General features: G+C 44.6%; 1 protein-coding gene across 1 annotated transcript; it reads right to left on the bottom strand.

Moving 5' to 3' along the window:
* Positions 1 to 4,918: 4,918 nt before the first annotated feature.
* On the bottom strand, positions 4,919 to 22,234 carry DDX3X (DEAD-box helicase 3 X-linked). The gene is made up of 17 exons (XM_066545491.1): positions 22,089 to 22,234; positions 19,955 to 20,012; positions 18,923 to 18,973; positions 14,163 to 14,286; positions 12,838 to 12,981; positions 12,656 to 12,755; positions 12,017 to 12,152; positions 11,576 to 11,661; positions 10,847 to 10,945; positions 10,612 to 10,772; positions 10,294 to 10,438; positions 10,033 to 10,177; positions 9,557 to 9,738; positions 9,349 to 9,466; positions 8,774 to 8,930; positions 7,829 to 7,956; positions 4,919 to 7,440 (listed from the first exon to the last, which is right to left on the bottom strand). The coding sequence occupies exons 1-17, from the start codon at positions 22,131 to 22,133 to the stop codon at positions 7,358 to 7,360; spliced, it is 1,962 nt and encodes a 653-aa protein (XP_066401588.1). The 5' UTR covers positions 22,134 to 22,234; the 3' UTR covers positions 4,919 to 7,357.
* Positions 22,235 to 22,766: the final 532 nt, after the last annotated feature.

Raw genomic sequence — 22,766 nt, 5'->3', positions numbered from 1 at the left:
TGATGCTTCCAACTTGTTAAAACATTCATAATCCTAGAGCACAGACCAGGCCAGAAAATTCAGCAGGCACTGCAGGGTTCAGCTCCATTTGCTGTGAGTTTTGGGGATGCTGTCATGGACTGCAGCACTGAAAGCTGCCACCAGTCTGTGATGGGATCCTGTCAAGGGCATTTCAAAGTCACAATTAACTCCTTTAAAAACCTCACAGTTAACACCTCAGAGGTCTATAGCAAGTGAAGCAAAAGTAAATCACTCTGGTGCTAAACCAAAGAGCAAAGAGCAGTAGCAGAAAACCTCGTAAAAGCCTGGTGACCGCCACAAGGCTCATCCTGCACGAAGAACTCTGATCCCAAGGGAATTACTCCCAAAGGGTAATGAGTCCCAAGGCAAGGGCAGTGGCTGCAGGCTGAGTGAAGTTCCCATGCTATGACCAGGAGCCTGGGCTGCTCCCAGATCCCCAGGTCATGGTGAGAGGAAGCTGATGTTTGTGTGTCTGAGCCACACGGGGTCACTCACTCAGAGGAGAGCTGGGCTTCCACACTAACTCGGCCACTGGCCCCTTGCTTGGCTGCTCTGTCTCTCCATTTCCTGGCAAGGCTGACCTCCTTCAAACTTTGCTGAGATTTACTCCTGAGAAGTTCTGTAGAAGCACCAGTGGTTGCAATGAGCCCATCATTTTAATTTATCCACATGAGATAGGCAAGTACTTGAGTCCCTGTGGGAATTTTCATATCCTTTTCATAATGCACACTGTGATTTAACAGTAGCCTAATTACCAGATTCCTCAGCTGCTTAAGGAGCTGTGAGAAGAGGCTGCATCCTTCCTCAGACCAGCTGATATAGTCAGAAAATTCAGGCAAGCTTTCAAGTACATGATCCTGCTATGTTTGTAGACTCACACAATTCAACATAATTAAGTACAGTCTTTTCACCCAGAGTCCTGGGCATATCTTCTTCATGCATAAATGGAGAGCTGGAAAAGATCAGCCATGTGGTTCTCTGTTTCCATAAGCCAGTTCTCAGCTCTCCAATGTTTTTCTATTTCTTCAGAGAACACTTCCCTTAACCTGCATCTAATCTCTGACTAAGCTCAGCACACAAGTGGTATTTAACAAACTGCTTCCATTAAGAGTCCCAGTCCACTGAATTTCTCACTGTTCCTTCTTTGTAAATAACCCTGAGAGATTGTTTCCCTTGCTGCACAAGAAATGTTTTCAATCACATGAGCCTCTGAGATCTCAAGTGCCATCAGAAGCAATGTTTGTTTTGACTGCAAGTATGTAGGGAAAAAAAAGAAAAGTAAACAAAGGAAGTTGGGTTAGAAAGAATTAGGGTAAATATTTGAGAAAAGCTATCAGAAATCTCATTTCTCTCTCTTGTTAGAGTAGAATAATCAAGGAATATGCCAGGGTGTCCTATGCTCTCACTGGGCTGTCATTTTTTAAGCTGAATGTACCTGCAAATTACTGGTTTCAAGTAGAACCTACAAGTCCCAGGTGAGATAACAGATGAGACTGGATACTGGTGCTGCAATTGCTGATTGAAAAAGCTGATGTCTTTACACTGACAGGAAGAACAAGAGACAAAGAGAACAGTTGCAGCATGACGATGTGATTGACCTCAGGTTACCCAGAGCAGCAGCACAGCTGGGAGCAGATGTTTTGTGTCTTTGCCAAACCTTTTATTCTGCTTCCTTTTCAAATTTATCACTACTCCTTCTTTGCCAGTGAGTCATCAACTGAAGGAGATTAGACAAACCCTTTAGCCTCTGAAAAAAACCCTGGTAATCAGGTCCCACCTTGAAGCAACAGTTTCATTCTCTGCACTGAGTATCTAAGTAATGCCAATACTTGCTCCAGGCTGTACTTCAGCCTTCCCTGCAAAGCCTGTAGTCCCTGTAACCCTTAATGACAAACTCTAGTTTGCATGAAAGTCCAGTGGGAGCAAAGCTTTCATCACACCAAATACATCATTTGATGGCATCACTTACTGAAACTTGCACATTAATCAGGCCCAGAACAGGGTAATCTATGCTCTGAACACAATGAATGTTTATTTGAATCATGCAATTCCTTTAGCAGCAATATTTTTTGCTGACAAATCAGGTGATGGTGAATTTCCCCTGAAGTAGCAGGACAAAGAACAAACCCTTGCTAGAATGCAGTTTAGAGCAGAATTTCAATTGTTTACAAAAACTGTCTGAGGAAGTGCAGTGCCCTTAATGATTAAATACACAGCAGAATTTGCTTATCCTAAATGGACAGGCCAGACTTGCAGGTCCATAGCACTGATAGCCTTTCCAGACCTTCCCTAAATAATGCCAGGAAAGAGCTAAGGACAGCAGCAGAGGAGCTCTTCGTGGTACATCAGCAAAGGCCTCTCACCACTTACACTTTTCCTGGCCTTGGCTCTGCTCCAGGCCTGCCTCATTAACCACCAGCAGGCGACTTCAGCTTGTTAAGGGTCATCTTTCTGTGAGCACAGGATAATTACACAAACCACTTGCCACTTCCTGGGACTGCTTACACAACTGCTACCCATGTTATGCACAAGGCCACAGATTCCATGAAGCAACCAGCCAAGGGCTGGCAGAACCAGACAGGATCTGTACTGCTGTTTTCTGACACAAAGTGGTAACCAAGACAGAAAACACAGCATGAAACTGTCACCTCAACAGCCTTGGCAATCCACCCCTCAAAAACAATGCACGGACAGGCTGTGAGGTTGGTCTGAGTGCTGGTGTGACAGCTCCAGCCAGCTTCACTGAAGTTCACAGAGCTCACAGCACAGTGAAACTCCTGACCCATCCTTTGCTCCCCTCCACCTAAGAATGAGCAGCAACACCGGGGATGTGTAATTCAATGTGGTCTGTAGTAACTGACTGCAGGCTATTTCATGAACACATTGATCAATATGAGCAACACTGAACACTGCACTGGATGAGGATTCACAAACTTGGAAGGCTACAGACACACAGCTTTAATGAGGTTTATAGGGCAACTTTTGGCTGCCACAGCCCCAGCAGCATCCTGCTTGTACAAGCTGCCTCTCCTGTGCTCAACCCTCACACCAAACAAACAGAAACCAAGTCTCTCTGGTAACCCCATTGCTCTCTCCACTTCTATGAACTCCACACCAGGACATCAACCCAAGTCCCACCCCTGTCACCATTAGTCAAATAGTTTCAAGACCTCTCCTTATCTGCACAGGTCACAGTGACCTCACTGGCAAACCAAGAGCAGGATTTACTACAACCTTCCTGCCATAACCTCTGCCACTGTTGGCACATGCACATTTACTGCCCAAAGACTGACTTTACTGCACATTTTGAAGGTCCCACACAACAAAGCTTCACAAAGACAAATAAATAATCATTTTTACCATTTAACTTCAAAGCCTTTTTCTTTACAACTTAGGATGCCTTGCCCACCTCTTCCCAAATCTTTTTTATTTACTGTGGGGAAAAATGTTGCTGCCCAGTATGCCAAGAACTACTGAGATACAAACTTCCATCTCTGTGGGAACCTCCTCTGTGCTTCTCTTAGCCAGTAGCTTTGGTGTCTCAAGGCTCTCCATCTCTGCCTTTTCCGCAGCCTAACTTCCATCTCCAGAGGTAAATGGTTTCCTCCAATCTGTAAGAACTGTCTTCCTGTGGCCAGACCTCCTCCTTTGGTTTTCACCCACTTTGTGCCCATTACTGCATTACATTAGCCCTTCCACCACCTCTGCAAGCCCCAGTGCAGAGCCTTGCTCACAGCCCTGTGCTCCTGGGATTTGGCTGCCAAATTACTCCTCTGCCACTCCTGCACTCTGCCAGGGACCAACCTAAGCTAAAGCACCAAATGCAAACCTTCACACTCAAAGCTGGAGTTCCAGATCCCACAGGCCACCTCCACAGTGCACATTTCCCTTGGCACATCCATCTCCTAAGTGTGGTTCTACAGATACACAGGGGAGGGAGAACTGCCTTTGGAAGGTATTTAAGTGCATGTTGCACATCCAGGGACATCGCATGACAACACAAAGCCCTGCATGATGAGGTTGATAATGCAAGTCTAAAGCAGGTAAATTTAGTGTGGTCCAGTCAGTGTGCTCAGTGCAGCTGCTCCAGCAAGCTATCCTGGCAATCAGTCCATGCTGTCCATTATTCTCCAAGGCCCATACACTGCATTGGTGGGGTAGGTTTTATTTCCTGTAGAGGTACAGATTGCAGGGGCACATCACACTTTTACCAGTCCTTACCCCATGCCATTACCTGCATCACACTTCTATGGATCAGAGGTCCCAGGCATTATTTTTCCCCCCCACCCTCTTCCTTACTCACCAACCAGAAAGTCACAAGTGTCTACAGTCATTTCAGCACCAAACTTGAAACCCGGGCTTTTTCTAAATCACTTTCTTTCAAATTAAGGGAATTTATCTCACTTCAAAGAAACTCAAAACACCTGAATCTATTCCTTTTGCTCTACTCCCTTGGATATTCCAATATTTCACCTCATTCTGGCTTTTCAATACCTACGAACAATGAACAGGTATGACCCCAAAACTCAAGGCTCTCTAACAAGGTACTCCTGTGAAACTCAGAGGGACAACTGTGAGATGAGCAGTCAGGGGCTGAGGAAGCAAGCCCAACTCCACAAGGTTTAATTAGGTTGTCACAGCCTCACTTGGTTCCCCTAATGAACAAACCCAGGTGGTTTTTGTCTGTCTCACCTCTGACACTTGACAGTAACCCTGCACTGGGGGGCACAGGCCACTTTAGGTTATTCCAGCTACAGCCCTGAGCCTGGCTGCCATCTGCCACCACACTGACATGTGCCACACTAGAGTCACCTGCTTCCAGAGCTGCACGTGAATGAGACTGCTGGGGCTACAGAGCTCAGAAACCAGGAGTGACGCTTCACAAATGAATAGACTGTGCAGTTCAACTTTTTTATTTTAATAAAATCAAGAATATGCACAGCACATGCAGTGCTAGCATCTAAACTAATACAATAAGCAATTCTAAACCTACAGTGACTTGAAATTCAATTTTCACATTCAGCAAGTTTAAATCCATTCTTGCATATTGGTTTGAATCCTTGTATCTGAACTGAAAATATTGCTGGCTGATAAAACTTGCTAAAATGCACAAGTCACTGATTATGCCAATACAACAAAGATAACCACATGTTTGAGGATTGCAATGTGCCAGACATTCACTGAAAAAAAAAAACACACAACTAAACAAAACTCACGCAACAAACATCTGAGAATCTGGACACTTCACATCAGTGTTTAGAAGTGTTTCATAAATATCTTAAGACAAGTGTATCAAAACCTTGGCATGTTTAATTTTAAGTTGCCAATTTTTGTTTTACTATCAGAAAGTTATGGCTATACTGCCAATGCCGGGTCTGCTTAATTTGACTTAAGAGTTTAATATGACTTCAACATTAAAAGCTCACACTACCCCGAAATATATAATTTCACGCATACGGTGACATTCAACATTCAAGTGCCAGTGTTTTTGTACTGTCTTTTGGTCAAGTTTCTTTAAACTTTCAAAGAATCACTTTTAGGCTTACAAAAATAAATATTTGTCAAAAATGTTCAATAAATATTACACAAAACTAGCAGCAAAAAGTATCTAGAAATCTGTCGTGTGCAAATAGTTTTCTTCCCAGCTATCATTCCCATGGTCCCAAATAAGTTTTAGAATCTATTTCCTTCTCCTTAAACAAGCTGCGTTCAATCTCCAAGAGACAAAATAAGATTGGAAGTTAAGGACACGCACACAAGACATATATAAAATTCTCTGAATGTGCAATAAAAGAAGTATTTTGTAAAAAGTTATGGGCAAAATGTACAAGGGCCTAAACCTAGACTTGAAATAGCACCATAACAAATGACCTCAATACTGTCAAGTGCACCTACTTAATAAAAGTTTTAGAACAAGGCACAATACACTTGAAAAAATCTATTGCACTTTAGGAGATTTTTGCCATTTTCCTATGCCACTGTAGATTAGTTGTTAAATGCTCTGGCCGCAAAGTTAGCACAGAAATTCCAAGTGGCAGAGGCATTTTTCTGGTGGACAATACTTATCTTTGGCCAGATTTAGCATAACAGACTATAAATACAATGGAAACCTATGCAACTAAAACTGACTAAAACTGCACTTTAATAGCAGAATTGAAACCTTGTGCAGTTTATGTACATTTCCAACCTCTGTGATCTCAGGTTTGTTTGTTACTCTTCTGGAGCCATTTTACAAAGTCTACAGTAAGCCAGTTTAACATCTCCACGCAGCTTGAACAGAGTAATGTGAATCTGCATTAAAATAAAGCCTGCTGCATAATTCTTCCTGTTCATACCCTCTTGACCAAAAAACATCAACACTAGCATGCGTTATTAGACCAAAAATTCAGTCAGGCCCTTACGGAGGACCAATCACTGCCATGGTCAGCCATTCTACCATTTCAATTTCATATGGCAGGCATTTTTAAAAAGTCTAAATAGATGAATTCTCCTAAAAACTATTTCAAGTTATCAGACCTTTAAACGTTCCCTGTAATGTTCTGCCCACATTTGGCTAGCTCACATTAATGATCTGCCTAAATATTGAAAAAGGAATTGCTGTATTTACTTGCATTAACTTCAAAAACAGTGCTTTTAATGTATGCATGTATCCATACATCATCTCATCATGACTGGAATGGCTTATTAAAGGCTATCAGGTTCTAAGTACCTATCCAGGATAGAGTGAGCAAATCAGAACTTTAACTTAGTACAGTTTTGCCACATTAGAAACTAATTGCATTGATATGCTTCAAGATGTTTTATTTTTCAAATCTGCAGATACCAAAAGCCCTAATGCAGGCTACCGCATAAGTTTTTCTTTGTAATATTATGGATGAATCAGTGATTCCTGTTTAAGTTGTATCACACCTGTGTGCCAAGGTTTGATTTTAGCCCAAGTTCAGTAATTTTTATTTTGTCAAAACAATTGATATCTTGAGCATTACTGAGCCAACAGGACATCAAAATAAAAGTTGTCTAAAGTTAAAGGCACAGTACATTAACAAACAAATGATCCTCAGTCACAAAATTATAAATGCAGTTTCTGGGTGGGGATGGGTGGGAGGGGAGTTAATCCTGACTACAGCAATAAGAGTCTTCAAAACCACCTTCGAGATAGGGCTACTTGTTCCTTTATTTCCATCTTGTGACCTTGAGCTCCCTTAAAAAAAATTTCAGTGGAGAATCACAGCTGGTAATGTACTGCGAGTTCTTGAAGCTACACAAGGTATAGTCTGGCTAAGTTACATGTGGTTTCCATATTAGCTTGTTTGGTGGGGTATCTGCTGCAAGCAGATCAGTTGCCCCACCAGTCCACCCCCTGGGAGTTATAGTTTCCTCCATATCCATCACTGTTGTAGAAGCCTCCATAACCACCACCTATGAAAGGCAAGAGAAAGTGACGCTTAATTAACTCTAAAGATTTGCACCTTTACCACAACAACCCAGGTATCTGCTGTCTATTAAAGAACCCCACCCAGCAGTACTGCCAAATGCACAACATTAAAATAACACTGGAAAGGCAGGTAGCATCAAACCATCAATCAGATAACCTGCACTAGGATCCAAGCAGCATGCTGAGTGCGTGACAAGCACCAGTTGATCTCTTATTCCAAGATCACACCCAGTTCTAGCCCAGCAAGCACTGTGTGTGAAGCAGCGTGCTGAGACTGTGTGACAAGCACCAGTTGATCTCTTATTCCAAGATCACACCCAGTTCTAGCCCAGCAAGCACTGTGTGTGCAGCTGGCCAGCCCCTCCCTCTCACCTCCGAAGCCCCGGCTGCCGCTCCCGCCGCTGCGGCTGCTGGTGGAGCGGCTGCTGCTGGAGCTGCTGCTGCCAAAGCCGCTGCTCGTCCGGTAGTCCCTGGCTCCGAAGCCTCCGCTGAACCGACTGCTGCAGAGGGCAGGAGACAAACAAACACTGGGGTCAACAAACAGAGGGCATTCTGAGCACTGCACACACTGAGAGTCATGTGCTCTGACTCTGGGTACCAACCTCAGCAGGCCAACAGCCACTGCTGAGGTGAGCACACTTTACAAGCATCCCAAGGCTACCCGGAAAGATCTGATTTGGTGAAATCTCTGCCTCTTAAAAGATTTCCAACCCTATCTCAGTGTTTAAATGATGCATTTATGACTATATCTTATGATGTACACAATGAGTATTTTATAAGCATACTGCAAAATGGAAAACAAAAAAAAACTCACACCAAACCAAATGTGGTTGGATCATGTTAACTATATTAAGAGAAAGTGTTCTCTCATCCTACCCCTGGTAAGCCAGGAAACAAAGGTTTGTATCACAGTGTTTCAGGTTTCCACAGCAAAACTATTTTACAAGTGGCCTCACACCTTCATTCTTTTCTCTCTCCTTGTTTTGTCAGGAGGCACTGCATTACATTCTCCTGAACATAAGAAGAGCTGTTTAAGGTACATCTCTGGCACAGGGAGGGGTATGCATTTCTGTGTTTTATAGCTGCTTTTACAGTTCTAAAATGGATCTAGCTGCTTGCTTAAAAGGAAAGAGGTTTCATGTGTTAACTGCCTTAGGAATAGATAGATCCAGACAGACCCTGTCACCTTTGCACACACCAAGCTCAGCTTCTACTGCACTTATCATCCTCTAAGTGTATTTTCAGACTGAGAAACAATAACAGAACTGTCTCTTAACAGACTGAATATACATCTCTAGCCAAAGCTGTGCCTCTTACCTCTTAGATCTCCCACGGCTGCCTCCTCCTTTGTGATGCTGCTCATAGGCCATGTTCTCCAGCCAAGATGGTACTTCTTGCTTAGCCTCCACAAGGAGATCAAGCAAGTCCTTTGTAATGTTTATGTTCCTCTCATTGAAGAATGAAGTGGCAAGACCTGAAGGAGATACTCAGTTTTGGCTCCACACAATCCAAGTACACCACAGCACTTAAAACCCATTCCACATTCCAGTTCCTTAGAGCCAAGCCTGAAAACACTACAATTACTTAAAGAGAAAGCTGTTTGAGACCATTACTCCACCACAGCTAGTCACAAAATCATGTGGACTGACAGACACAGCAGACACCAGGCTTACATGTAGTAAGAGAGTCTTTTGATGGCACTAAGAATATTACCCAAAGGAACTGGTAAACTTTCCACAGTGGCTAGACAGCAGTGACCAGTTTTTGGTCACAGAAAGCAGCTCACAGGCTTCTCTCAAGTACTTAATTGAAATTTATTACTCAGCCTATATGACTGCAGTTGTCAGTTTAGGTATGAAGTGCTGTCTGTGAAAACCCCAGGTGATACTCACCAAGGTTTCCTACACGGCCGGTACGGCCAATGCGATGTACGTACTCCTCAATGTCACTTGGCAAGTCGAAGTTTATGACATGCTTTACATTTGAGATATCCAGTCCTCTTGCTGCTACCTAGTGGTTAAATGATTCAGTCAAATCTCAGTAAGACTCCACAGGCCAAGAAATAGGCTCACATGCTCGAGTTTTACAGATTTCACTTACTGCTGTGGCAACAAGAATGGGGCTCTTGCCAGAGCGGAACTGGTGCAGTGCTTCCTCTCTGTCCCTCTGGGAGCGATCTCCGTGGATACTTGTACAGGCATAGCCTTCGTGGTACAGGAAGTCCTCGAGAGCATCTGCCCCCTTTTTAGTTTCCACAAACACCAGAGTCAAGGAATCTTTACCTAATAAAAATTAAAGCCCAAGTTAGCAGAAGAAAAGCTGCACAGACAAATATGGACTCCATAACCTGGTAAGAGGCAGCTTCAATTCTCTGCCTGTTTATTCTAAAGTAACGTCACTTGGGACCTCCCTTCCTTTTTTTATTAAGACATCCTTACATCAACTTGATACTGGCATTTAACCAGTATCACTGCATGTCAACAAAATACCCTTTCATTCACCTAATCAATAAAATTCTTATTGCTTGAGTCATTAGATTTGCCTATTCTAAATTTTTATCTGCATCTGTTCTTTACCTGTGGCATTTAGCAGGTCAAGCAGGAACGATCGTTTGTCTGGCTCTTCCACCCATACTACTTTCTGTGTGATGTTCTCAGATGTAGAACCTACTCTGCCAACAGCCAGAAAGATGTATTCATCAAGGAAGTCACGAGCAAGCATCTAAAAAGCAGGAGGGGGAAAAAAAACTAAATCAAATAATACTTTTTCCCTTCTTTCAAAGGTGAAATTTCTTTGGCTTTATGAGCTTTTAAAGTATTTAAATTCTTGTTAAGTACCTGGATTTCCTTGGGGAAAGTAGCACTGAACATCATGGTGTGACGAACCCCCTTTGGTGGCATAGTATCTTGTTCAACAATTCGACGAATTTGAGGTTCAAACCCCATATCAAGCATTCTGTCAGCTTCATCAAGGACCAGGTACCTAAACAGCAGTAAAAAAAACATCTTCAGAACATTTTTCTGTAAGCTGTGCTCCGGTGTCTGCACTGGGTTACGAATTCTCAACTAGATGTTTAGACAGTCCAAAAGCTCCAATCTGAGGTCCTTAACTATATCCTGCTTCAAGTCATTTGTACATGGACAAGCAACACTTACTTGCAGAAATCCAGTCCAATCTTTCCTCTCTCCATCATGTCAACCAGCCGTCCTGGAGTTGCTACAAGCAAGTGACACCCACGTTCTAAGTCACGGATCTGCTGGCCAATGTCTGCACCACCATATACAACACAGGGGCGAACTCTGGAGCGGTATGCAAACTGTAAAGCAAAGGAAGTTAGCACCAAAAAAATTCTACTTGAGCTATGTTATAATAATAAACTGTTATATCTACCTTTCTGGCTTCCTCATAGATCTGCACAGCCAGTTCTCTAGTGGGAGCCAAGACCAGTGAGATTGGATATTGCTTACGGCGCCCATACCTCCCATTCTCCTGAAGAAAAAAAAAAAACCTTGGCATGAGCATCCAAAACACAAGGGAAAGGAAAAAGCTACTACAGGCAATATTTAAGACAGGTCATCAAGTTTAAGAAAGACCAAGCATGGCTGAGAGCCAATCTGAGCACTGCCCCTGAAGACAGCTCTATTACAGTGCCCAAGGTTCAGCTGTGGGTTACTATGGCAATAGCTGCACAACCCTGGTCTCTACAACAAGCACTGCAATCCCAAACTTCAGCAGCAGAGAAGTAACAGCCACAGAAGCAGTTACTTCCTATTCTGAATTTACCATGACATTGATGTGTGACCAAATAGCTTTTGGTAGCAAGGGAACTGTCTTTTAAACTTATGCAACAACAAAACCATTCATTTTAAAAAAATTGGACAGTTATGCATCCAACTCCTCAGGTAGGGAAAAAAGTAATCCACAGGCTGGATTTTTTAAGAGAAACAGCTGAAGTCTTCAAGAAGCTGAGATGCTTGACTATCATACCAAAATGATGACAACATTCAAGATCAGCTACTGTGTTCAGTAGCACACATCAGCTCATGTAGGGAGGGAAAAAAATCCCAAACCTATGACACTGGTCATCGCTTTCCCAGGACTAGGTATTTAAATACTTGCCTTCATTGCTCTCAAGGCATCACCAGGACCATCTGCATATATCTGGCTCAGTATTGGTAGAAGAAATGCAGCTGTTTTCCCAGACCCTAGTAGAATACAAGCCAGTATTAATTAAGAGTTACTATCAACTACAGCACTAACCCTGTATCAGGAGCACACTCCCAGTAACACCTGCATTGGACTATGGCTGCTACTTGTGGCACTGGAGCACCCTCAGCAGCCCAAAACTCTGAAGCAAATGTGGTTTAAGACATGAACACGTCTCAGGACAAACACAGAAAATCTAGTCAAGTCACATCTAAAGAAGACGCAAGAATAAAACTAAAATTAGCTCCCAACACACAACTATTTCTACAGTGCACAGGAGGTTTTACCTCTAACCTGCAGTAAGACAAGACCCCACTTCTACTGTGACTGAACAGCAAAGAGTTACTGACTTACCTGTCTGAGCACAGGCCATTAAGTCTCTCTTTTCTTTAATAATAGGTATTGCATGTTTCTGGACTGGAGTAGGACGGGTGTAGCGTGTGAGTTCAATGTTTCCCATGATAATTTCTCCCATGTCAACATCACTGAACTGTAAGATATTTAAAAGGAGTAACATCAGAATCCTTCTCTTCAACTACCATATAACACAACATTCAGTTTAACAAGTAATTTATATAACATATACCTCTTGTTTAAGCCCCTCAAATAGAAATTGCCTATAAAGTTACAGTCACATAGATACTTAGTTCAGTTTTCTAAGCAATTCTTAAAAAGCCAGCCAAGCCTGAAGTGCAGACTGCACTAGCACACACTGTGCTTAGCATAACACTGCCCATGCCTTAGCAGCTGCTCCCCAGTCAGCACCTCTTCACAGGTTCACTGTTTAAGGACAAATTACAGTTAAAAAGTAAGCTATGAGTGCTAACTGAAAAAGCTTACACAATTTCTTCCCTTAGTTCATCATATGCAACTCTCTTCTGCAAAACAGCTTCGACAATGTTCCCTTTCCTCCCTAAACTCCAGACATCAAGACATCAAAATAGTCACTATTAGATATATATTAGCATAACAGACTTTTAAAAAAAAACTTACACTTTCAATATGTGGAGGACAGTTGCTGCCTGTTGCTTCAACAGGAATATCATCATATTTCTCAAAGTTAATACCAGTATTGCTTCCTGAAAAGAGTTCCCTAAAAACAAAAGAGTAAAGTATTTTTACTTGCTGGAATTATCAAATGACCCCCTCCCATCAATCAGTATTCCATGACTTACTGTTCTAGGCGTTCACTCGGGGGGAGAGGCTTGGACCAGTCATCCTCATCTGATTTGTCGCACCAGCGGCTGTTCCCGCCGCCACGGTCAAATCTGCCGAAGCCACTCCGGTCATAGTCCCCACCTCTGCCACGCTCCTCGTATCTAAACACAGCACGAGAATCAGACCACCCTTCCCAGCAACAGGGGGCACTGGCATGCATAATCAAAGCCATAACAATGCAGCACTGTATGCTCTGTGTATATCACACACAACTGTGGAACAATTCAGAATCAGCACAGCAGGTTATCTACACTTGCTTCTTGACCTAAGCACAGAAATTAGTCCTGGCCATCAGACCAGGTCACATTTTTCTGTGTCAGACAGGAGAGTCTGTCATGATTTCAGAGCTCAGTTTAGCTTAACACAGTGAACTTTGTATCACCAGTTTTATTTGATTAAGCATAACAAATGTAAACAGCCATCTGCCAGTGGAGCTGCAATCCAAGTTGCTCAGTCTTTGCCATTTCTTTGTGGGGAGCTCTGTTCAAACCTCCTAAGCAGCATTATTTTGTATTCCCCCCACCCTTTCCTCTGCCTCATTCTACACAGGTTTCCCATGTCCAGACAAAACCCTCCAGGGCTACAATTTCTTCCTTTACTCCCCCACCACACATGTGACCAAATACCTCCATTATGTCATATAATTATTGCATAAAGAGGGAGCTCACCTGTATTACTGACTTGGAAAGAAGGTGGAAGAAGTCCTTACCTCAACTGTTTAGTTTTTGGCCTGGTAAATCATGTTTGAGAAAAGTCTGGATACAGGACTAGGTCAGCTTTACTAAGTAGTCGGTAAAGGTCACTCTCACCACACTTGTGCATACAACGCATGATGTGTGTAAGACTGCTCAAGTAAGGCAGAGAACCTGCAAGAGTCTCACCCAGTTTTATTAACTACACTTTTTAAACAAGAAAAAAATATTGAAATAAAAAAAAATCCATAGTGATGTATTGTGTGGGCTTCCCAACAGCTCTTCATGGTTCTCCTGGAAGTAGCCACCCACCTAGCACTTCTTTGGTGAATGCTGAAATCAGCCAGGCACTACAGCTGCAGTGAGTGGCTGGTGGCAGACTACAGGACACATTTTTCAACATGCAAATTGCCCATCTTTGACATCACGTAGCTTTAAAGGCAAGGTTCTCTCCCTCTCTCCTCCCCTCCCAGGCTCCTCCTACCTCATGCTGCTCACACCTGGAACCCTAATTTTAACATCAAGATTACAAGTGCAGTGCTAAAGCTGAGGCAGACTCAGTGTGCACACCCAGACCAAGAGGCACTCACCTCCCTCCTCTGGAGCCGGTCCCGCGGTCGAAGAAGCTGGATTTGGAGTCGCGGTCGGAGCGCGCGCCGAAGCTGCTGTAGGCATCCTTGTCTCGCCTGGAGCTCCAGCCACCGCTATCGAAACCTAGCACACACAGGCACAGTTCAGCCAAACACTGCACAGCACAGGCCTTTGCAAGAAAAAACACCTCTGCCCATGAAACCTTCACTGAAAGATCTATAGGACTGAATTCCTTCATGAACACAAGATGCATGAATGTTAAGACTTGTTCAACAAGGGACTGAGCATTTCTCACCAACCATCAGAACTGAAATTGCTCCCTGCATGCACAAGCCCATTGGATTTTTTTAAAAACATGCACCTGCCTTAGTACAAGTATTTTAGGTGCCTACCCCAGAAAGATGGGTATCAGAAGAAACTTTAAGATGCTGAGTCTTGCCAAGCCTCGTCTATGTCATCTCTCCAACACAAATCCTTGACTACACATTTAGTTTCTGGAGGTTAACAAGGCCTCTCAGATCAATAAATGGTATCAGAAATCCAAACAGAGATTAGAATGTTTTATCATCCTGCAAGTACACAAAGCTATGTGATCTGCACAGGCTATAACTAACAGCACCATACTCAGAGAAGGTATATGAAGCTCTTCACAACAAATTAACCACACTGTATTTTTCCACAGCACTTCTACCTTTGCCTGCAGCAGGTGCCTACTTATTTATGTTAACTCAAAAGAATACAAAGCACCTCAGCTTGCCAATACCAGAGTAAAAAAAAAACCACACTTTTCTTTTGCTACCAGGGCCTGTGAGGTAGCAGAAATGTGAAGCTTTAAACATTACTCTGTTTCTGGACTAAGAAATTTTAAATTCTCTTTCAGAGGTCCAACCTCCCCAACTTTGTGCAACGTATTTGATCTCAGCTATGGGATTCCAGCAGAGAGTAAGTTAAATAACAGAACAGATAAACAATGTCACTCTTGTGAGCATGCTTTGCCAGCTCCACAGCACAAAACCAGTCCAGACCTATTCATGAGACAATAACAGCAACCACAGAACAAATTCATTCCAAAGAAAGGGGTTGTTCTAGGCCCAGTCTCTCTGAAAAGGTTTTGCTACCAGAATTACCCTACCTTTTTCCATGTTCTCTAAAGAGTGCCATTCACCTTGCCTCTCTGTTTTTTAATTAAGAATTCTAGTATCCAGAATCCAGAAATGTACAGGTCACAAGGGAACTTTAGAAAACTACTGTGATTCACTGTAACTCTTTTGTCTGAATAACTGAAACAGACACCAAAAACAATCCATCCATTCAGTTTTAGTACCCAAGATCATGGAATACACTTTAAGACCTCCAAAGTGCTTAAAGAAGCAGTATAGTCCTTAAAGATATTAATTTCAAGAAGGTTATTTTGGCTTGTTTAAAAGATAGCTAAATACAGATTTTATTATGAGTAACTTTCAGGCCACTACAACTATTTGGATACATCATCCTGCCATGAGATCTAACAGCAGTGGTACTGACAGAGCCATCTTCAGAGATATAAATGTAGTTTCTTAACAGTGAAAAAACTTAACTGACACTATTTCACATTTTCTACCAAGGAGTCAATTTTTTTTTTCTCCAAATAGCCTACAAAGTAACCTCATTCACCTAGCTCATTAGAGCAGGTGAATAACTCATTTCTGAAGCTGGTACTTTGCCAAAACTTTAAGGTAGCACAGCAACTTCTACACCGAAGACAGGTGTGCACATCCTGCTTCACCAATTCCAGGCCCTTCAGTCTGGCATTCCTACTCTGCCTTTATTTGTGGATCAGCACAGAACACAGGACCAGGCCACACAAGTAAATTTGAAGTAAATGACAGGCATAATAGTCAGAATTTCAGACATGAAATGGTAAATTAAAACTGGAAGTAAATGCCCTGAGAAAACCCATAACAGACCAGAGATCAACTCCTCTAAACTGAAGAGAATGACTACAATGCTGCTTAAAGACTACCAGGAAATTCCTTAAAATGTCAGTGCTTTTGGTTTTAAGTAAAAACCTGTAGAGATTCCATCCAGCACACCTTCCTCATGGCAGGGATAAGAACTCACTAAGTTAATCAACTTCCAGAGCAGCTCTGTACCCCTTGCACCTATGAACAGCATTACAGATGTCAATGCATCTCCCTCAACCAGTATTCTAATTCACGTTTTGTAACACTAATCACTGCCAGCTCACTTGAAAACCTGCCACATAAAGTAGCAATAATCTTTTTTTTTTAAGATAGGAAGAACAGAATGATAGATTCCTTTAGGGAGGATAAGACCTTTAAGGTGAATTCTTAACATTTACTTTTTGATCTACTATAGATCAGATTACAGTTTAAATATCCAGAAGCTGCTTCCAGGAAGTTTAAGAAGAAACTTAAATGACAACAAGCTTTAGTATCACCAAGTGAGCTCATGGAAGCAAGACAATTCAGGCCAGGCAGCCCTGCATACTGAGCTGCCACAGCTTAGAAATCAACTGCCATTAAGTAACCTAAGAACATTATTTTGATGCAGGCTGTTATTTCCTGCAGTTCTGTACTGCCCTACTCCCCACTTACAAAGATCATAGATTTGTACTAGTGGGACAGATCTGCAGCTAAGTGGAAGATTTTTCCAATCCGGTTACCACACTTATAAGGCTGCTTTAAGAGTTTGTTGTGTGGTTAAACACTACCATGCAAGGCTGCTGCCTCATGTGTAAGCTTTGAAAAATCTGTCACTAAAAATTCCAAGGAGGAGCCAAAATTCAGACGTTCCAATGCACCTCAATGAAGAAATCTTTAAGTTATGTAAACAGAAGCAAACCTGACTTTAATAGAAATACAACTGCAGAACAGACTTCAAATCATCCTACAAGATAGCTCAGCTTTACAAGCCCAAACTCGTGATGCTTCCAAGAGGATGCTGAACTGGAACTTTTCTATTCAGCAATTATGAACCCTGTCCCAGGAAACCAGGAAGATGCCAGTGGTACAGCACTCAGTCAGGTTTAAAGGCAATTTTTGAACATTAGGTTTACCAAGGGAAGTTGGCAGGCAAAGTTCTATTAACTGGACAAGCCACAGGTCAGATTATGGTCTCATGACCTATTTACCTTCTTGCAAGGTGAAGCTTAAGTATTCAGAAAAGCCTCATGTAATCACACCCACAGTGCCATGTCTGAACTCTGATCTTGCACACAAGTACAATGCCAGTCCTACCCATAATAGGTCATGGTAGAAGTCAAGGTTATACATCTTTTGCCCACAAAACTTAGGTACTAAACATCATACAAGAAGAAGAAATCGATGAACAGCAAATGTTCACAACCACCTTAGAGCTGATCCCTGCTTTTGAGAAACCTGCACAATCCTTTAGATTTGGCAAGTCAAGTTTCTTGCAAGATTGCTCATATTTGAGGTTGGTGTGACTGGGAACAAGAGCACTGAACTGGCTGCCAACCAATAGTCCTTCTCCTTTGCCCAGAACATTCAGCTCTGGTAACACACTGTTCATCACTTGGTGCTTCAGGCCATGCTTCTTTACATAACCAAAAAAAACCCAAACCAAACAAAAGAAAAAACCCAAATAAACAACTCCAGAAAAACAAAACAAACAAAACAAAAAACAAACAAACAAACAAAAAAAAAACACAAAAAAAACCCCCAAACCCTGAAAACCCAATACTAGCTTGGACACATATGAAGGCAAGACAAAAACAGACTGTTCTTTCTTCAACTGGTTTAAGGCTAGAATGGAGCATTTCTCATCTAGTCAGTTAAAAGTGATATAGCTCCAAAATCACTGTGAGATATATTAGCATATAATGACTGCCCTCCCACCCACTCATAATGGAAGCCATCCTCCTGCAGTATGGAGAAGAATCTGTGAAAGTTTACAGCTTTAGATACAGATGAGATCCATGTCCTCCCATGCCACAAAACCTCAATTTCTTATGTTGTAGCACTGTAGGAAGTGTTTTAGCTGCTGCATTCTGGCGCATTTCATAGAGGAAATGCTTCTCTCATATCCACCCAAGTCACCAGACATGACAACATGTGCTGCAGCACCTGCCCCCTTGGGATCTTACACAGAAAAGTCATGATTTACTTCACTGAAGTGTTCCAAGAAACGTTTCTTCTGTATTCTGTTCTGTTTAGAGACTCAAAACAGAAGGAGGAAGGGCAGTTTCTCAACACAAACACCTATGCAAACATGTGACCAAAACAGGTCATGTACTTCTTGTCTGCTTCACCAACAGCCTCCATTTCCTTCTGCAAGTACTCCCAGGTGCTTCCATAAAAACTGCAGGAAGCTGAAAAAGGACGACACCTCTTTGTGTACAGGTATGCACTTACAAAGTGAAACTGTGCTGTTTGTTCATAATAAACAACTGATTGCTGTGACTTCCACAACACTGTCACTAGCAGAAAAACTAGTACCCACAAAATCCATTCAGACCAACACTCAAGATTACACAGCAAGTTAAGACAGGAGACTCCATCTTGCTTCAGTCACAGCTAATCACTACACAGACCCAGAAGGTATTTCATCAGTTAGATACTGAACTTGAGCTTAGGATATCAGTTGGTGAAGGGATCTAGAAGAGCACACTAAAAGCAGCACAGGACAGTCAAGCAGTGTGTGTAATTGCCTTCAGCAGTACTGTCAGAACCCCCACAGCCTGCTCCTGGAGATGCCAGAGCCAGTTTGGTGCTGCCACAGTGTTTCTGATACTTACCCTGTTTTGAAGCTTCCCTGTTCCGCAAGTGAGGAGGAATGTATCGGCCTTCTGAAGGACAAAAGAGAGGCAGTGTTACAGGCCCGTGGGGTCAGCACACCCTGAAATGCTCATCTCGTCAACGACAGCTTCTGCTTAGTAAAAACATCTGCCTTTAAGGCCTCTTGCAGCATTTAAACCAAGAATCCTTTAATACAGCACTTGGTAGCATGCTCTCAGTTGAAGTATAAAGGTCCTGCATACACACTTAGACAGCTGGTTTAAGGCACAGATGTCTTGTGTTCCTGACCGAATCCCACACCCATTTATGGGTGTTACAGTGTCTACGACAAAACCTGTCTTCCTGGAACCCCTTAAGGCTTAAGCTGGTGCCAGATACTTGAGCAGCTCAAGGTATTTACTGTGACATTCAAATACTGGCACTCACAGTACTACTACCAGTATTTTTCCTTCCCTTTAAATTCACCCATCCCCTCCGTTCAGGTCAGATCAAACCAGAAGCCACAACGAACTGCCTCTGAATAGCATTCCTCATTTACAATCCAGAAACATCTGTCTGCTACAGCAACATGAATGAGAAAATACCAGCCACAAGCTGAATGTGAGTTCCTGGAAGACTCTCCCCTCCTAACATACTTAAGCCTTGTATATCAATATCACTTTCTATTCAGTGAATTGAGATCAGCAGAGTTGACATTCCTGCTCTACACCTGGCATCTTTAGAAGACAAATCACCACATTACTACAGTCAGTGGCCTCAGATGAGAGGCAAATGACAATCTGGGACAGAACTGGAACACTGAGTTCTCTCCAGCTAATTAAGTGCCTCAGAAATGTGCACACATACTGTACCACTACAAAATTAAGTGGTTCTATCTAAAACACACAGTGTTTTCAAAGCAAGCTTAACTGGCAACCTCCTATTTCCTCATCAGTCTCTGTAAACTTTGGCTTTAGAAACTGCTTTTCACAGCTGCAAGCCCCCAATTTCTAAAAGTGTGTTTGTAAGCTTGAGAATTTGCATGTACTTACTGCTTGTAGAACTTCCCTCACTCTGAGAGTCTGAGGAATTCAAGTCTAGACCAGAAAACTAGAAGAAATAAGACAAGTATCAACATGTTGTACCATGAATTTATGCTAAGATACAAAAGAACCCTTTCATTTATCAGAACAAGCTACTGCAAATTTTTTTTATATCGTGCCAAATTAGGTTTCCTATTATTACTCAGGCTGTATCATGTTTAATGTTTTTATAACCACCAATAAACAGACACCCACACGGGCAGCAAGGCCAGCAGAGTATCTCACACCCACCAACTCACTACCACAGACTTCTGCTTCACACTACCTGCAGGCTAAAGAGCCCTTTTAAATAAGACTGAATTTCAGTCTGTTTCAGTCAAATGCATTCGGATTTGGGTCAGTGACAATTTATTTTTTGCTACAGAAACTTCAGCAGAAGTAATGCCAATTTAATTGGGCACTTTACTTGTAGAGACTCAAGGTAATTTCAGCTGCATTAACACTACTAAGACATTACAGTCTTCACACTTGAGGCAACTACTGCCCCCAAAACATTAGGTGATGTCTGCCGACATCTTTGGCAAACACATTTTTTGGGTTATTTTTCCAAAACCAACAATAGCCTTTATAGCCTTCGGTCTCACAGTAAAGTTACCCAACAGATGTTCAGTTTACGCAGTGCCGCTCAGAGGTGTTAAGTCAAACACAATATGGACTCATTTCAGCAGAAAGCAGCGGGAAACCAATAAAGTTTAAGAACCAACTTATTACAGTTGTTTGTTTGCATGTCAGGGATTATAAACACGTATGAGAAAAATAAGGCATGTTTAAATACAAATAAATTTTGTATTGCGCAGAGGTATTTTCCAACATGAGCTGAATTAGTCCAAAGCAAAGACTCCAATGCCTTGTGCTTTCCGGCGCTCAGCTGCAGGAGCGTTTAATTCTTTACGAATTCTCCCACGGCTGACATCGTAACATCCTCTTTAGAGCTACCACTTAAAACGCCATCTTTCTAGTTGATCGAAGCATCAACGCAGCGTTCAAGAATGCTTCTTATTTTTAACAGCACTTTAAAGGCTCTCCACAATCAGCAAGAAGCGATGGATGAATTTTCTCTCAGTGGATCCCCGCGGTGGGGGCAACACTTCCCCGGCGCTGCCGGGGGCCCCGGTGGCGCAGCCCCGGCGCCATCTCAGTGCGGCACTGCGGGCTGGATTCCCGGCGCAGCGGGAGCGGCTAATCCGGCTGCCGGCGCCCGTCACGTGTGGCGCGGGGGGAGCGCGGGGGAGAAGGGAGAGGGAAAGGGGAGGGCAGGATCGTCTCCATGACCTACTTCGCGGGAGAGGCCGAGGGAGAGCGCTGCCCCTCGGGCAGATGGGGCTCTTCCTGCCCCTGCCGCCTCGCCCGAGGGTTGGATAACCATAGATAACCATCGATCCCGCCCAGCGCGGGGAGGGAGGGGGGGGATGCAGGAATGTAAAGAAAATAATAAAAAAATGGTGCGGACCAACACGACTCCAGGCCCAACTGCGTCACCGGGGCCCGGCAGCACCGGAGCTCGAACAAAGGCGGCCGCCAGCGCCGCCTCCCCGGGGAAGGGGCGTCACACAAAGCGCGGTGTCGTGTGTGTGTGTGTCCCCCCTTCCCCCGCCCCGCACAATGGCGGCCATTGACCGCCCCTTCCTCCTCCTCCTCCTCCTCCCCCCGCGCTGCAGTTCCCGCTGCGGCCGCCGGGGGCCGCTGCCGCTCCCGGCGCTCCCACACAAAGCGGGTCCGAGCGCGGCGCGGGGGCCACGGGGCCCAAGCGGGACCGGGGCCGGGCCAGGCGGCAGCGGCGGTCCCACACCCCCGCAACGCTGTCCCGGCCACGGGGACAACGCACCCCCGCGGGGGGCGGCCCGGCGCGGCGCGGGGCCGCCGCACAGCGTTAACTGCGCAACGACCGAGTGCGCCACAACAGGCCGCGCAGGGGGGGAGGTGGGGGTTACCGCGGGGGGAATTGCGACACCAACGCCGGGGAGCGAGGAGCGGAGCCCCGCGCGAAGATTCCCGACCGTCCCTGCCGCCCTCCCTGCCCCAAGAGCTCCGACGCGCGCCTCCTCCGGGTAACGGAGCGGCCTTTCCGCTTCTCGTCCCTCACCTGCTGGTCTAGACTGAGGGCATTTTCCACCGCCACATGACTCATAACGAGAGATCGGTCTCGGGCTCGTCCCGCTCCGCCTCGAGAAATGGGGATCCGCTGGGCCGGGAGGTCGCTGCCGTGGGTGTCACTGGTTCCGCCACGAATCGCTGCCCTGACTGAGCCCCCCCCGCCGCGGGCCCAGCCTTTATATAGGCCCCGCCCCCCGCGCGCCCGGCCGCGCGCGCTGACCTCAGCGCGCACGGCGACCGCCCCCCCCCCCCGCCGCCCTCCCTTCCCGGTGCTATCGCGAGAACTCCGCAGCCCAGCGGCTGGTGAGGGACGCGCTCCCGGAGCTGTCGCGAGACTTCGGGGCGCCGGGCCCGCGCCGAGTCCCCGGCGGTACCGCGAGGTTTCCCCTCCCCCCGCTCCCGCCCGGCTCTGCTCGGGAGGAGAGCGGCGGCGAATTCTCGCGAGATCACGACACACTTTTCCCCCCACCCCAACACACAGCCTGCGCCGCGCTGTCCTTTTGTTCGCCGCTCTCGCGAGAGCGCACTACGCGCGCGCGCGGCCCAGACACCTCTAGAAGGAGGCGGGCCCTGGGTCACGTGGGCGGGCGCCGCCGCCATCTTGTCGCTCCCCCCTCGGTGGGCAGTGGCGCAGCGCGTAATGGCGGCGCGGCGGGGAGGAGGGGCG

This window comes from Molothrus aeneus, chromosome 2 (genome assembly GCF_037042795.1).
Source record: "Molothrus aeneus isolate 106 chromosome 2, BPBGC_Maene_1.0, whole genome shotgun sequence".
Taxonomy (NCBI): Eukaryota; Metazoa; Chordata; class Aves; order Passeriformes; family Icteridae; genus Molothrus; species Molothrus aeneus.
Note: the sequence above shows the minus strand (reverse complement) of the source record. Positions and strands in the feature narration are given on the sequence as shown.

Coding starts and splice junctions, on each gene's coding strand:
- DDX3X (XM_066545491.1), bottom strand. CDS start 22,133: ATGAGTCATGTGGCGGTGGAAAATGCCCTCAGTCTAGACCAGCAG. Junction 10,946..11,575: donor ATGCCTTGAGAGCAATGAAG/GCAAGTATTTAA, acceptor TTTTTTCTTCAG/GAGAATGGGAGGTATGGGCG. Junction 8,931..9,348: donor CGGCCGTGTAGGAAACCTTG/GTGAGTATCACC, acceptor TATCTCCTTCAG/GTCTTGCCACTTCATTCTTC.